Source organism: Trichosurus vulpecula, chromosome 2 (genome assembly GCF_011100635.1).
Source record: "Trichosurus vulpecula isolate mTriVul1 chromosome 2, mTriVul1.pri, whole genome shotgun sequence".
In the NCBI taxonomy this organism is placed as follows: domain Eukaryota; kingdom Metazoa; phylum Chordata; class Mammalia; order Diprotodontia; family Phalangeridae; genus Trichosurus; species Trichosurus vulpecula.
This window is the reverse complement of record NC_050574.1, coordinates 431,581,729-431,598,264: the sequence shown is the minus strand read 5'-3', so window position 1 is coordinate 431,598,264 and position 16,536 is coordinate 431,581,729. Positions and strand designations below refer to the sequence as shown.

At 40.7% G+C, this 16,536-nt stretch overlaps 1 protein-coding gene across 1 annotated transcript in view; it reads right to left on the bottom strand.

Annotated features, from left to right (window-relative positions):
- Window positions 1-9,605, bottom strand: part of LOC118837897 (cytochrome b-245 heavy chain) — a 52,203-nt gene extending 42,598 nt beyond the window's left edge. Inside the window, exons 1-3 of the mRNA XM_036745036.1 lie at window positions 9,547-9,605; window positions 6,579-6,674; window positions 4,997-5,107 (exon numbers count right to left, since the gene is read on the bottom strand). Coding sequence (XP_036600931.1) covers window positions 4,997-5,107; window positions 6,579-6,674; window positions 9,547-9,591 — 252 coding nt within the window. The 5' untranslated portion in view covers window positions 9,592-9,605. The remainder of the gene's footprint in view (window positions 1-4,996; window positions 5,108-6,578; window positions 6,675-9,546) is intronic.
- Between the last annotated feature and the right edge of the window lie 6,931 nt (window positions 9,606-16,536).

Below are 16,536 nucleotides of genomic sequence, written 5' to 3'. Positions count from 1 at the left end.
TCTCCCTCATCCGCACGGCTGTAACAACAACGCTACTTGAGGCTGCTATGGCTGTGTAGGGCCAATAACACCAGCACACAGCAGGGCTGCCAGCGCAGGTTCTTTGATCTGCTTTTCTAAGGAAAGCAACTTAAAGGGGTTTACAATCTCCCTTTAATCAAACACATATGTCATTCACTTATTTCAGGGGAAAAAGTCAGCACCCTGAACTTCAGAGCAAATGCAAATAGAAATTACAAACAGAGAAAACATAACCAGAGCAAATAACACACATCAACAGACTGGCTTCTAGCTGTCTGACCAAAGCTATACATACATAGTTATCAGAGAGAGAAGCACCAACATCTGGGTGTTCAAAGCCAAGGGGCTCCTTAATGGCTACCCAGAATCTCCGCACCAACACTCTTCCAACGAGTGATCCCCCAAACAAAATGCTAATCTCAGAGTGCATCTATCCTTTTTCAGGGCCCAAGGACTTCACACCTCTTGAGGGGTTCACACTTTTCATGACCTAATTAGCAAAAGGGTGTGGGCCTTCCTACAAACAAAGGCAAGACTCAATCAAAGACGCCTCATTGCCTTAGTGCTGAGACACACTTCAAAAGAAAAGACAACAAGTCCCATTTTGCTTGCCCAGAGCACTGCCCCTCCATATCCTGGGTCAAGGCTGCCTTTGAGCCCCCAGTTATAGGATCTTAGAACTGGAAAGGACCTTAGAGTGATCCAGCCTCCTTCATGTAGTGCAATTACTGTTACTCCATCTTACAAAGGGGGAAGTGGAGGCTCAGACATATTACGTTACCCTTCCAAGGTCATATGTCTAGTTTTCAGCAGAGCCAGGCCTAGAACAGAGTTCTGACTCCTAGGCTGATGTTCATTCCATGACACTGTGCTCCTATCAGTGTCATAGTGGATACAGAGGAAACTTCAAAGCCAGGAGGACCTGGGTTCAAGGGCAGCCTCTGACACAGACTGTCTGGGTGATCCTGGACACACAGTGATTCTCAGTGCATTGGACAACTCTCTAGGACTATTACTTGCTGGAAAGATGCCACCCTATATTGATAGAGAGAGTTTCCTTACTTGGGAATTCCCTATAGCAATGAAATCACAGGACCAGACCTTGCTTGCTGTTTCTATGTCTGTCTCTGTCCCTCTTCCTCTCCCTGTGCTTCTCCCTCCCTCCCTAACTCTCGATTACGATGAGGACCAAGACATCACAAACAGATTGCTAACTAGAGATAATAGTCTGACTGCAATGCACTGGGATCGCAAATTAGTTCCATGGGGTAATAGGGATTTCTTCACAGACTACCCTGATGAAAACTTTGTCTGTTTCTCATTATTCACTTCCTCTAGCATGGATTATCAGGAGAGAGAGAAAAAACCAGTTGGGGAGGGTAGAGGGGATATTGGGGGTGGGAGGGGGAGGAATAGGAGAAAGGAGAATGCATCTTCACAGAAGAGCCGGAGCAGGAGTATGCTCCAATGGGCTTTGGAAAGTCGATTGCTAAATTTTCAGTGTGAAATTTATATCTCATAAGTCATCAAACCTATAAATTAGGACTTGATTTATTGTTTTGTTGATTGTCTAGACCAGTGGTGTCAGGTTCAAATAGAAAAGGTGACCACTAACCCATACATAAGGATCTTTGCCAGATACATATATTGACTTAGCTTTAAAAGGTAGTATTATTTATGTTTTATTGCATTTTAACTTGTCTTGTTAAATATTTCCTAATTATATTTTATTCTGGTTTTGACCACATTCAGGAGTCTTATGGGTCACATGTGGCCCATGGGTTGTGAGAAGATTAAGATCAATTCTGGGTCATTTTCTTTTTGATCCTATTTATAAGTAATTGATTTTGCCCTGCAACTGATTTAGTCCCTGTCATGGTTCTTTTGTCTCTGAATTTAGTTCAGAAATTCAGTTGGCCTGTAATGGGTTAATTTTAAAACTCCAGCTCTCCTGCTACTCCCTCCTAATTAGCTATCCTGCTAATCATTCTTGTTTTAAGGAATTTAACTGACCCTGGGGGCTGTGAGTGAACATAAGGGAATAGGACCTGCTATCTTTACACCAAGCTATACTTCAAGGATGTATGGTCTGCTGTCCAAATGCTAGCCCACTGTCTTGCACCTGGACTCAGACAATGAGCACTTTTTCATCTCATGAGAGAAGAAGGGGGGTTGTTGCTAGTACCTACTACCAAACTTCAAACCAATTATGTATCATCCTGCGTTTCAGTTTTGTAACCAATCATGTCCCCAATTTCATGATGTCATATACCCTGTTCTGTTCTTTGTTCTGTATTCCCCAAAACCTAAAAAAGGGTGTTTGTCCATCTGCTTAGGGTCTTTGGCATAAATGGAGGCAAGCCATTGACCCAGTCATTAGCAGGCAGCATATCCTTGTTAATAAATGTTATCATGCGCAAAGAATTGCCTCAGTTCATCTTCTTGTTAAATTTCAATCGCAACAGACACACGTTTGACGCCTCTGGTTTAGATTTGAGAAAGCAATAGAGAAAAATGTTAATAACCTAATTAAAATTTAAAGTGTTTCTTTTGCTTTTTTGGAGAGAAAGAGTCAATAAACATTTATCAGCACACACACACACACACACACACACACACACACACACACACACACACACACCCCAGAGTAATTCAAGGTCTTTGCTATTAAAAAAAATCTGTTGAGTCCTCAGTTATTAGGTTCTCTTGAGTTCAACTTTCAAACAATCCATGGTGATTCCACCACTTTTCCTCAGGATGAGATGAAACCTTGTAGATACTTACTACAGATATTATTAGTAGTATATGAACAGCACCCAGTTATAAAAGAAGGATTATTTAGTTCCTCCTTTGTTCAAAGTGCTGGGCCTAGAGTAGATGATTCTGAGTTTAAAAGGCCATACTTGCTAATGTGTGGTTTACTCATAACAACCAAGAAATTGATCACAACATGATCCAGAAAAACTTCATAAATTTTCTTATAGCATTTCAAGTTCCTCAACATTCTTCCTTTTGGGGGAAGTTGAGGAGGTGGGGTTTGGTAGGTGGTGAAAGAAATGAGTAACATGGTTATTGCCTCTTCTACTTTATAAAAAACTGCCTAGCAAACAATCCAAATTAAGATAAGAATATGAAAATATTCATAAAATACATGAAAAGCTAGATATTACATCCTATGATATAGAAACTTAAAAACCTACACCCTAATAAAGATGAAAAAGTTAAAACAAGGAATCCAATAGGTCTAACTAAAAAAACAAAACAGGTCTTTCCCAATAAATAAATATACACACATATGTGTGTATGTATGTGTGTGTGTATATGTTATTCCCTATTCTCCACTCACACTGCCACCACCCTGATACATCCCCATAACCCCATGCCTGAGCTGTTGCAATAGCTGATGGGTCTCCTAGCTTCAAATCAACCTCATTCCAATCTATTCTCTATCAGCTGCCAACATTATCTCTCCAAAGCTCAGGCCTGATCAGATTTCTACCCCTCCCTCACTTCCAACAAACTTCAGTGCCTACCTATTACCTCCAGGATCAAATATAAAATTTGATTTTAGTATTTAAAGATCTGTTTGTTATTCTGAGCCCCCCACAACCTGGGCCCTCCCCACCTTCCCACTTTTCTTACCCCTCACTTCTCTCCATAGACTCTATGATCTGACAACACTGAATGTTCTCGATCTTCGTTACATACTATTATACCCCAACTCCAGATTCTGTTCTTTTTCATGGGCTATCCCCACGCTTCCCCTCCACTGACTTCCTTCAAGGCTGAGCTCAAATCCTGGCTTCTTTGGGAAGCCTTTCCCAGGCCCCCAATCTGCTAGTGCCTTCACTCTGAGAGTAACTTTTTTTATAGTATATTTTCTGTGTGTGTGTGTATATTTATGTACGTAAACATATATGTAATATGTAAATGTATCTGCATATGCATATATACAATGAGTTTGCATATATGCTCATATTGGTATGTCTATGTATGTGTATATACATGTATATAAATGTATGCGTGTGTATCTATCTATATATGGGCTCTGGAGGAAAAAGTGAGGCTGATGACCTTGCACAGCCCTCCCTCACTCAAATCCAAGTCACCTGCAAGTCACGACATCATTTTCCTGTTGTCATGGTCCTCTTAGAGAATGAAGGGCAAATACAACCTGTGAGAAGTCTCTCCCCTCCCCTCCCTTCCTGTCCCCTCTCCTCTTCTCTCCTCGCCTCACCGCACAATGCTCTGCCCAAAGGAAGGCACATTTAGATGTCTGAAGGCTGCCTCTTTAATTTTGGGTTTACTGGCTAGATTTCTTTCTCAAAACCAAGCCTTAAACCCAATTCACTCTGGAGCTCATAGATTAGACAATAGGTCCCTGCCCTCCTAGCACAGAGTAAATGTAATACTACATAGAAATTGTTTCTCTTTTGGGCAGGAACCCTGAGGGTCTTCTCCTGCCAGACGGATTTTTTTTGAGTTTTTGATTAAAGGGGCCATCACTTGATTAACCTCTTTAAGTGGCCTATTCATTGAATGGGTATTACCTCACTTAAAGTGAGAACCTGAAAAGACCTTAGCCTGAAAGGGTCAGCAATATCAGGCCACTGGATTCAGTTGGCTCTGGAGGAGAAAGTGAGGCTGGTGACCTTGCACAGCCCTCCATCACTCAAATCAAAGTCAACTGCAAGCAATTTCATCATTTCCCTGATGTCATGGTCCTCTTTGAGAACAATCTATATGTATAGCTAGGTGGTATAATTTTTCCCCGTTAGACTGTCAGCCCCCTGAGGGCAGAAACCATATTTTTGCTCAAAATCAGCTGACTGACCGAGGATGCTTCTTTGGCTTGCTCCTAGGAAAGAGCAATGGGCCGTTAAAATATGAAAATTTTAAAATGTGAGGAATTCAGTGGATTCCTTCCTAGCAGAAGAGCAGCTCAGATACAACAAATGGCTTTTCTTTAACTCACCGCACTAGAGCCTCTGAGAAAAGAGAGCAGGTTTCGGCAGACAGGCAGCAGGATCAGCAGGCAGTTGAAATTCAGGCAAGCAGCAGGGGCTCTTGCTAAGGCCAGGGCAGGCTAGAAAGTAATGCAAGAGGAGTGGAATGAATTCTACACATAGCTTTTCTTTCCCTTTTTTTAAAAAAGCATAAATGTTTAGTTTTGAGAATGAATAGATCCATAAGTCCTAAACCTATGTCAATCTAGTTCAGGATTGATCTTTTGAGGATGAAGTAGTGCCTTTTTAAAGGCCTTATGCTTGTTTAGGCTAACTCAGACGAAATTCTTATTAATCAGGCTAGCAAGCTTTCCTTGGAATTACCCAGAGTCTCCTGGGTTTTGTCCTATGATTTCAGCTGCTGAAAGAGCCATTGGGAGGTGAGAGGGCAGGGAGAAGCAGGACCAGAAAGAAAGTCTCCCTTAGTGCAATAGTCTTCCCTGAACCACCATTTTGTTTAATGGGAAATTCTGTCAGCAGTTCACAAATACATTCTTCAGGACAAGAATACATTTTCCCAGTTCCTAAGCTCCATCTTAGTCTGTCTGTTTGGGTTTAGGCATTTAGATAGTTCCCCAAAGTCTTCATGAGGAGAGAGGGAAAACCATTTTTTTTTAAACTTGATGTCTGGGAGTGAGTCTCCCATATGCAAAAATCATGTGCGATTACTTACAGGATGGGATTTGAAGAGCTTCTAAAAACCCACCTCCCTCAAAATGTATCTTCCATTGGCTTTCCATGGCAAAGATCTTCCCTCCTACCTGACCTGAGATTTGAATTCAACAACAAACGCAGGGCCGTGTCTATAGAAGACCACTGTTAAATTGCCCTTATGTTTCCTGGGGAGGAGTTGGAGGCCTTGACTTCCAAATAATCTGTCAGATTAACCAATTGCAACTTTGGAAGGTTACATCAAGCCATGAAACATGACAGTAAGGAGTCCTGAGTCTTAGTCACCACACTCTATGTAATTATTATTTTGGTATTTAATTTATATATAATTATATTTAAAAAATATATAATTATACAATATATACAAATTATGTATTATAGCAGGGCTGTCCAACCTTAGGTTTTTATTGAAACAATGGACAATAAATTTCGATTTGCCATTTTATTGAGAGCTCTGTGGTAGCTCAGCTTCAAGCATTTATATAAATTTCTGTGCTTGTAGGTGGGCTGTATAAATCACACTGCGGACCGCATTTTGGACAGCCCTATATTATAGGATATATTCTATATCTCATATCAAAGCAGGGATTCTTGACCTGGGATCCTTAAAATTTTTTGATAATTGAATTTAAATATAATTGGTTTCATTTTTTATTCTTTTGTATTTTGTCATGCATTTAAAAGCATTATGTTGAAGAGGGGTCCATAGGCTTCAGGAGACTGCTAAAAGGTTCTGTGATACAAAAAATGCCAGGAATCCCTACATTAAAAAAATTTCATTTCCCAGAGTGGAAGAAGATGATTAAGGAAAAATCAAAAGGGATACTGAAGAATGACTATAGCGTGGGAATTTTGAATGCAGGAAGGCTTTACACTTACCCCAAGAAGCTCGCGTGTATAAAAATACTTGTCGGGAACATCATAAACTCGGTAGTACCACACAAAGAGGAAGGCATTTAAGCCCAGCCACACAAGCTGCACAGAACAGAGAATCTTGTAAAACAAGGTCTTCCCATGCATTACAATATTACCATGAAGAATTTTATTTCCCCCATGACCATTGCCTGTTAACTTGAGATCAGGATCCCCAGGGACCCGCAGGACCCCAGAGACTGGGCAGCTAAGGTAGCACAAGCTCTCTTCTGGAACTGTGCCAACAAGATTACTAAAAGAAAATGGTACATCCCTAGGCAATTAAGGCCCAATCTTAATTTCCTCAGCTAATGGTAGAGTGGATAGAGGACCTAGGGTAAGGAAGACTTGAACTCAGGTTCAAATCCCATCTCAGACACTAGCTGTGTGACCGTGGGCAAGTCACTTAACTTCTATTTGCCTCAGTTTCCTCAACTGTAAATTGGGATAATAATAGTACCTACCTAATGGAATTATTATGAGGATCAAATGAGAAAATATTTGTAAAATGCTTAGCACAATGCCTGTTTCTTTCCTTCTTTCCCATTTATGAAATCGAATTACTCAGACTTGTGCCACCTATTTCATAGGGCTGTTGTGAAGGTAAAAGATAAAATGCAAAGCATTTTGTAAATTGTAAAACACTACATAGGGGGTGGCTAGATGGCCCAGTGGATAGAGTGCCAGGTCTGGAGTCAGGAATATCCATCTCTCCAAGTTCAAATCTGGCCTCAGACATTTACTTAGCTGTGTGACCCTGGGCAAGTCACTTCACCCTGTTTGCCTCAGTTTCCTCATCTGTAAAATAAGCTGGAGAAGAAAATGGCAAAACCCTCCAGTATCTTTGCCAAGAAAACTCCAAATGGAGCCATGAAGAGTTGGGCATGACTGAAATGACTGAACAAGTAAAAGCACTATTCGAAGGTAAGTCATCTCTTCCTTCTCCTTGCTCTGTTTCTCCTTCTTTTCTTTCTCTTCCTTCTCCTTAACTACCAAAGGCACCCATTTTGTTTGCCTACTTTCCTATTCTACTCCTATGTCACTCTTCCTTATTACCTGCCATCCTTTTAATTGTCCTTCTCCAACTTTCCTTATTACCGTTCTTTTGTTTTTTCTGACTTACTCTACTTTCTCTCTTTCTTCCAGGCTCTGCCTTTTGATACACATTTAAATGAAAACTTCTAAGACTGAGCTTCTTTTTTTAGCCATGCCACTCTATGACTGTTGTCTGATCAAGGGGCAGATCTTACACCAGAGGGAGTGGGGTCTGGCCCGAGCAGCTCATGAAGAAAATAAGAGAGAAAAGGAAGAGAAGGAGTTGCTTCATCTCCTCTCCCGTGGTCCTATGGGCTTTTCGCACAAGTTGCATTTACTTTTTGAAGAGGAGATGTAGAAAGCATGGATGGTCCCCAGGGTTCTCAGTGGGAAAAGGAATGGTGGCCAATCCTGGGATAAAAATATGAAAAGCTCTTCTGGGTCAGAATAAGGGTTAGCCCAGAACTGACCCAGCCTGGGGGAAGAGGGGGGGCCTTTGCTTTAGGTTCCCTCAGCTGCTCACACTCAGCTGTGGTTGCCACAGACATGTTCCGTTCTGCTCTGCCTTTAAGCCATCAAGGTTATAAAAAAACATAAAAGAAGAAAAGGCCATAAAAGCCAAAAGACTATAAAAAACTTATCTTCATGTTTTTAAAAAAATATTTAAAGCTACTTCTCTTTTTCCCACATTGTCAATCATTTTTGTTTGGTTTTTTTTTTACATTCATCACTGTGACTGTGCCTTCTGTCTCAGGTCTTTAAGTCATTTTGAAGGGTAACACTTTGGGGACTATGTTTAGGGGGAAGCCAAGTTTCTTCTGAACCTGGCCACTATGAAAGTGACTCATAGTCAAGGCTACTTGGTAGTCCCAAGGAATCAGGGTAGTCCAAGGTCTCAGCAAACCTGTTTTACCTGCTTTTATCCCTTAGAGAGTCTATTTTGTCTAATTGGTTTACAAAGCATCCAAAAAGAAGAACAAACATGCCAGCCTCCACTTTTTCTAGAGAGCTATCTTTTTTCTTTCTTTTTTTGTAATTAATTGGCATCATGAATCTCATTTAAAGATTATTTTCAGATTTTGTATAGGGCAGAAAGGAACACTTCCTATTTTAAAATGAACAAAACAGTAGCAGAGACAATCTTTGGTTTATAGAACCTCCCTTTGGTAGCCCGGCATTGTGGCTTGAGTATTGGACATAGAATCAGAAAGTCTTGGGTTCAAATCTCACTTTCCACGTGCTTTGCAAGCCTATATAAATCCCAGCTATTGTTATTCACGTATTCAGAAAGTAAGAGAAATTTTTCAGCCTGGCTAATTTATTTGGTTTAGGTTACTTCTACATAGATTACTTCTATTCAAAACTTAGACAAAATAAAAAGCCAAAAAAAAAAAACAGGTGGGAAGAAGGGTGGTAGGGTGAAGAATCTAGGAACTTTGAATATTTTAGTAGTAATTCACATGAGAAATTATCATTGGTGAGAGCTCCATACTACTTTGGAACATTTTAATTATCCGTTATTTTTTATATAAGACTCCTAAACACATCATGAATACCAATAGAGACACTATTTGAAAAAGCATGAGAACCTGGAACCTGGATTCATTAGCAAGAAATGTAGCTTTCTTTCACCGTGAAATATCCATTAATTTAACCACTCAAATGACTTGAAGACATTTTTTTTAAACAGGCAAAAATTACCCTTCTCCCCAAATACATTATTTCCATTAAAAGATGTCAATGATAGAAGTGGTATTTTAAAAGACACGTACCAATAAAGCAAATTAAATGAGTTCTAATGAACATGTTGAAGGTGGGGAGAAGGGATAGGACCCCTGACTATTTTTCATTTCCGGAAAGAACAGAAACAACTAAGAATTACCATTCATTTTGTACTCACAATGACAAAGATGGAGAGCCCTTCGTTCACTGCCCAGTTACCCATGACTGCTTGAGATGAATGCCCTGGCTGCACCCTTCTTTCTGTACTATGTCCCTTTTCCCATGAGGAAGTGAAAACAGTAACCTCAGTGAGAAATCTATTTCCTTTTCTACTATACAAAGTTAGGTAACCATTGGTCAATAAAGAAGAATTATTTCTCTGCTCACTTTAAATGTTTAAACCACAGAAACTTTTTTTCTGTGTGGATTGTTTTTAAATGTTGCAATCTTAAAAAGGATAAAACTACCATTTTCTTGAATTGAGAAGCAAAGCTGGGATTTTAAAACGTGACTACTACTCAGATTCATGGGTATTTTGTGCATGAGGGCTTTTGTATTAACTGATCCTTTATTAGCATTTGCAAAGTGTTCAAGGATACCCTTCCTTCCTCTAGGTCAATCAAAAAACACATTAAATAGATAAAGTAACTGTTGTCTTACCTCTTGCAGTCGCTGAGATGGAGGAAGTTTGGTGCACTCAGAAAGGGTGCTTGACAAGTTGCTGGGCCTAAAGATCAGAATTTTCTCTTTTAAGTTTAACATGTAAGGGATCAGGGGAGAGGCATATCACAAAATCAAGGGCTTTCCAAGTCTGGGCAGACTCCAGAGGTCAGGTCCCTGTTATAGGGCCTGCAGTTAGGCCAGCCTATACTGGAGCGAGAATCACTTCTACAACATTTCCAAGGAACAGGCCTTTGCTTGAAGACTTCAAGGGACAAGGAACCCTCCCCAAGGCAGCTCATTCTACTTTTGCATAGCTAAGTTTTTCATAATATCAAAGACAAAATTTGATTTTTAAAATAATTTTTTGTCCATTGGATCTGCTCTCTGACACCAAATAGAATAAGTTCAGCCCTTTCTTCATTCATTTTAATAGTGACCACCTCTGTGACCCCATTTGGGGTTTTCTTGCAGTTGCTGTTCAATTGTGTCTAACTTTTCCTGACCCTGTCTGGGGTTTTCTTGGCAAAGATACTGCAGTGGTTTGCCATTTCCTTTTCTGTCTCATTTTACAGATGAAGAAACTGAGGCAAACAGGGTTAAGTGACTCGCCCAGGGTCATACAGCTAGTAAGTGTCCAAGGCTGGATTCGAATTCATCAGTATCAGTCTTTCTGATTCCAAGCCCCTTGCTCTATTCAGTATGGTGGCACCTAACTGCCTCTTCAAATATTGAAAGATAATTATCATTTTCCACTTAAATTTAATCTTCTTCAGGCCAACTGGTCATCCTATGGCGTGATTGGAAGGTCTTTCCCCAGTCCTCTGAATGCTCTGCAATCCATGCCTGTTGTTCCTGATGTGTGATTCTGGACACCATTCTCTTAATGTGGTATGACTATGTCAAAGTCCAGTGGGACTATTCTCTTCCCAGTCTAATTCTGCTCATTCTCTCTCTCTCTCTCTTAGGGCACCCAGAGATCAGAGAATGGTAGATTGGATGAGACCTTGGAGGTCATCTGGTCCAACTTCTTCATTTGACAGATGAGGAAAAACGATCTACCCAGGGTCACACAGCTTGGCAGAGGCAGGATTTGAACCCATTTCCTCCCAGATCTAAGAACAGTTCTTTATCTACTATACCATGCTGCCCCTTGAGCACATTGGCTCTTTTTGGCTGCCGTACTACCTTTAACTTGTATTGAATTTACAATCCACTAAATGCTCAACTAACTATTAAAGAGATGGGTATAGATAGTAGTGAGAAGGATGAGGGAGTGAAGTGAGGAGGAGGATGGGAGAAGAGGTGTTGGGGAGGGGGAGAGAATGAGAGGTAGGGGGCATGGAAGGATATTAACATTAACGGGGAATCCTATTACTTCTGTCCCTGAACCACTGAAAGAGAATCTACTCCACCCTTACCAGTACATTAAAACAAAAAATTAGTTTGCCTCTCTCCTCCCAAAAAAAGATTTATGAAAAAGTACCAAACTGGTACTTAATTCAATAAATGTCTGCCCTTCCATAGATTCAAGAAATTTGTCTATTTCCTCTCCTCCTGTAATTCCTGCCCCACCCCCAATCATTTCCAGGAGAAAAGAAATTAAGAAGAGTTTTTTCTTAGAATAATTTACTCCTCCTCATTGTTTGTTTTGTTTTTGTGCTTAAACAAGGATCAGAGGGGGCAGTTGGGTGGTTCAGTGTTTAGAGCACTGGCCCTGGAGTCAGGAGAACCTGAGTTCAAATCAGGCCTCACTTACTTACTAGCTGGGCGACCCTCGGTAGGTCACTTACCCAGATCGCCTACTTCCCCACCCCCACCCCCCGAAAAAGAAATAACAATTAGAGGTGTGTAAACAAGGATATTTTTCCAAGTTTGGGAACATCTCTCAGTTTCCCAGCTGGACATGGTGATGCACAATAATAGGAGTTAAAACATTTTGCTTTCCTATACCTGAGTTTGAGAGGCAGTAAAGCATAATGGAGAGAGAGCTAGTCTTTAAGCTAGGAAAGCCTGTGTTCAAATCCTGCCTCTGACATAGACTGGCTATGTGACCTGGGGCAATTCACTTCATTTCTGTTTGCCTTCATCTACTGGAGAAGGAAAATCCCATGGAAGTAAGGTCTGTTATGGTTCATGGGCTCACAAGAGTCAGACAAGACTGAATAATATATAAATAAATATCCCTGCTGTTATATATTGACTTAGTTTTAAAATGTGCCATCTATGTTTTATTGTATATTTATTTCTTAATTGCATTTTAATCTGCTTCGGGCCACACTTGAGAGGCCACATATAGACAGTTGGCCATATCTTTGACACCTCTAAGGTGCCACCTTTCATTGCTAGATGGAATTTCCTTACCTGAGAATTTCCTATGCCAATTAAATCTCATGTTTAGTCCCTATCCCTATGAATGAGGCCATTCATTCACTGGTGAACATAAAATCCAAGTCCATCACTAGTCAGGACCACTTGGGGACACTGTCTTTTGTGAGGTTCCAGCTGGAAATCCCCCACCCCTCCCCACCCAAGCAGTTTAGAGAGACAACAGGAAGCAGTACTCCCCCTTGCCCTCCCAGCAGATTGAGGCAACTTCCCCTGAGCAGAGGTAGCTCCTCTGGCTGAGCACAGATGCATCTCTCCATCTGAGAGATAACAGGGGGACAAACTGCAGAGGGGTGGAGCTGGAGGCAACCCCCTGACACCTTCACAAGTTAGAGGGATCATTGCAATGACCAGCGGCAGTTTTAAGCCTCTAAGTGACATTTTGTTAGGGAGGTGAGGAGTTGTTGAAGGAAGGGTAAAGAATTGAGAACATGAGCTTTGCCTGCTGCCTGTTGGGTGGCTCTCTGTTCCTAAAGGGGGATAGGATCTCACAGTTAAAGGAAAGCCGGTGAGGAAGGTGATGGATCTCAGTCCAGCTGCTCCTTCCGTTTCAGATAGAAAGGATCAATGGAAAGTTCATGCTAACTCAATACAGGGGGAACCAGCCCAGTGTCAGTGAAATGCTATTCTTACATTATACTCAGCAGTTATGCCATTTCATAAAAAAAAGGAAAGTGAAGGCAAAAAGATTTGGATGGAATCTTTAGATCTTCAATTACATTTTAAACATTCTACTTTTTATAATCTTATTAATTAGTTACAAGGATTTGTAGCTGACTCAGGATTACACTGACCAGAGAAAATGCCCTCCAGAAGGCTGCCCAGAGTCTCTGGTCTATGAGCTTGACACTTGTCCCTCTTCCTGCACTAGTTCTCAAACTCAGTTCCCTTGGTGCCTTCAGCTTCAATGGCAGCCAGATTTCTCTCTCTCCAATGTTCCAGTGAAATATGTCTCTCCACGTTGTTCTTCTCTTCAACACTCCGTGCTTTTTGCCCCCTTTTCCTTGTTACCCATGCTACTCTCATCTATTTTTTAAAATTTTTATTTTGTACCCTGAACTTAACACAAAAAATTAATTCTCCATATTAGAACAGAAAAACAAAATTATATGTGAAATTATGAATCTCTATCTCGTATAGCTTCCTTTTAATGTATAGATATGTATGTATATGTGTGTATGTGTATGTATATGTACGGGTATATATAATATATAAAATTCAACTTATTACTTTCAAAGCTGTCCTGCTTGGCTGTGTTTCCTTAGAATCTAAGCTCTTTGAGGGCAGGGATGTTTTTCTTTGTTGTTTTTTGGTTCCCACTGCTTAGCACAGTACTCTGTAAATAGGAAGTAAGTCATAAATGCTTCTTTTTGTTTGCTTCCTTCAGAAAATCCTTCTGTCTTCTGGGCATTTAAAAAATATTTCAATGCTCCTCTCCTTCCCTACTTCCTTCCTTCTTCCTTCCTTCTCTCTCTCCTTCTCTCCCTCCCTCCTTTCTCTCTGTCTCTGTCTGTCTGTCTGTCTGTCTCTCTTCCCTTTTTTGGCACCACTATGACTAGCTTCTTCCTCCTCCAAATCATTCCCAATTAAAAAAAAAGAAAAAAATGCTTTTTTTGATAAACATACAGAGTCAAGCAAACAACAACAAAGAAACATTTTTAACCATTTGCCATGTCCGAAAATGTTTGTCTCATTTTGTACTTTGGGTCCTTCACCTCTCTAACAGGAAGTCGGTGGCATCATTGATTCTCTGAAATTGTGTTAAATGGTTGTATCTGTCAGAATTCTTAAATCTTTCAAAGCTCTTTTCCTTTATAATGTTATTGCTGTATAAATTATTCTCCTGATCCTGTTCATTTCACGGAAGTCTTCCCAGGTTTTTATGAAATCATCAGTTTTGTCATTTTTATGACATAATATTATTCCATTGCATTCATATATCATAATTTGTTCAGGCATTCATCAAGTGAGGGGTACCTGGCTTCCTCTATCTTAATCTGATGCAGACTGCTTCAAAATCTTACCTTTCTCAGTTGGGATTCATCTACACCTTCAGGCACATTTCAGAGCAAGGATTGCCTTTGGGGTGATCAGAGCTAGCTGAGATATCATTAATTGTCATAATGTAAAGCTGTTGGATTTCATGGCTACTTTAGCAATTATTTTTAACCAGCGACCTGAATATCTTTGTTCCCCCCTCACACTATATTTGGTATCCCACGTACACACAGAATTGTACTTGTGGTTTGACAGCAAACCTCTCTTAACCACTTTTTTGCCTTTTTCTAACTTAGAACCCAAGTACAGCTGGTAATAGGGTGCTTATCATTTGCCCCCCTCAGTTTCTTTGTTTCATGGTAGGTTAACTTTCCTGTTCTATTCCCTCCCAATTTCAAGTAAAAGTGAGAACTCAAAGTGCTCTGTTAGTGAGACACCCAAAACAGAATCTCACCTGCCAGGAAATACAAATCAATCAGGGTACATAATTTTACATATAGGAGAAAATGTAGCAGCAGGGGGCAGCTCCACATAACTCCCTTTGGGGTATGTGCCCCACAATGTACAGCTACCCCAGGTTCAAAATATTATGTGGGTCTACTTTCAGCTAACTTTGATAATCATCTGAATATAAAAAAGCAAATAACTTAATGAAATAGTGTAATAAGAGAAGCACAATATAATATTTCCATGGCAAAACTGAGATTTATTCTCCTAAAATGCACATAGGATCAGTTAGAAGAATGTATGTATATATATATATATATATATATATATATATATATATATATATATGTAAGGAGTCCACATAGAGAGACATATACAAACATGTATGGTCAGGGAACATACATGGTAAATGAGTATGGATGAGATACACGAGGAGGGGCTCAAGAAGTAAATCTCTAGGAGCAAAGATGGTGGCTGGAAAGCAGGGACTTGCGTGAGCTCCCTACCATGTCCCTCCAAAAACCTATAAAAAATGGCTCTGAACAAATTCTAGAACTGCAGAACCCACAAAATAGTAGCGGGAAGCAGGGATCCAGCCCAGGACAGGCTGGATGGTTGCTGGATGAGGTCTATCGCACACAGAGTGGAGGGGAGCAGAGCTCAGCCTGCGAGGCAGCAGGACCAACCAGACCAGGAGCCAGGCAGGACAGGCCCTAGCACCCTGAATCAGTGAGCTGTGGCAGTTACCAGACTTCTCAACCCACAAACACCAAAGAGAAGGTTAGTGGGAAAAGCTGCTGGGGACAGAGTTCACAGTTTGGCCAACACCCCAGGGGCAGCGGGGGAGGTGCAGCTACAGAACTACAGCTGCAGTTACTTCCAGCCCCAGGGCCACCTGGTGGGAGGAATTGAGTGGCAGATCAGAGCAAGAGTGCAGAGCCTGCTGAAGATTTGCCTCAGGTCCGGGTTGGTGGTTCTCGAGGAAGGAGGACTGCTGGAGTGGCAGAGCTGGCTGTATAGAAATAGCTCTGAAATCAATGGCACATCTCCTCAAGCTTGGAACAAAGTACTCTTTGCTCTACAAGCAATCATACCCAGACGAAAAACTCAAGGATCAGGTAAGTTGGCTGGGAACATGGCCAGGCAGCGAAAACATACCCAGATTCAGTCTCAGACTTTGGAATCCTTCTTTGGTGACAAACAAGACCAAAACATATGCCCTGAAGAAGTCAATAAAGTCCAAGAGCCTACACCAAAAGCTTCCAAGAAAAACATGAACTGGTCTCAGGCCATGGAAGAGTTCAAAAAGGAGTTGGAAAAGCAAGTCAGAGAAGTAGAGGAAAAATTGGGAAGAGAAATGAGAATGATGCAAGAAAACCATGAAAAACAAGTCAATGACTTCCTAAAGGAGACCCAAAAAATACTGAAAAAAATATTGAAGAAAACAACACTTTAAAAAATAGACTAACTCAAATGGCAAAAGAGCTCCAAAAAGCCAATTAGGAGAAGAATGCCTTGAAAGGCAGAATTAGCCAAATGGAAAAGGATGTCCAAAAGACCACTGAAGAAAATACTACCTTAAAAATGAGATTGGAGCAAGTGGAAGCTAGTGACTTGATGAGAAATCAAGATATTATAAAACAGAACCAAAGGAATGAAAAAATGGAAGACAAAG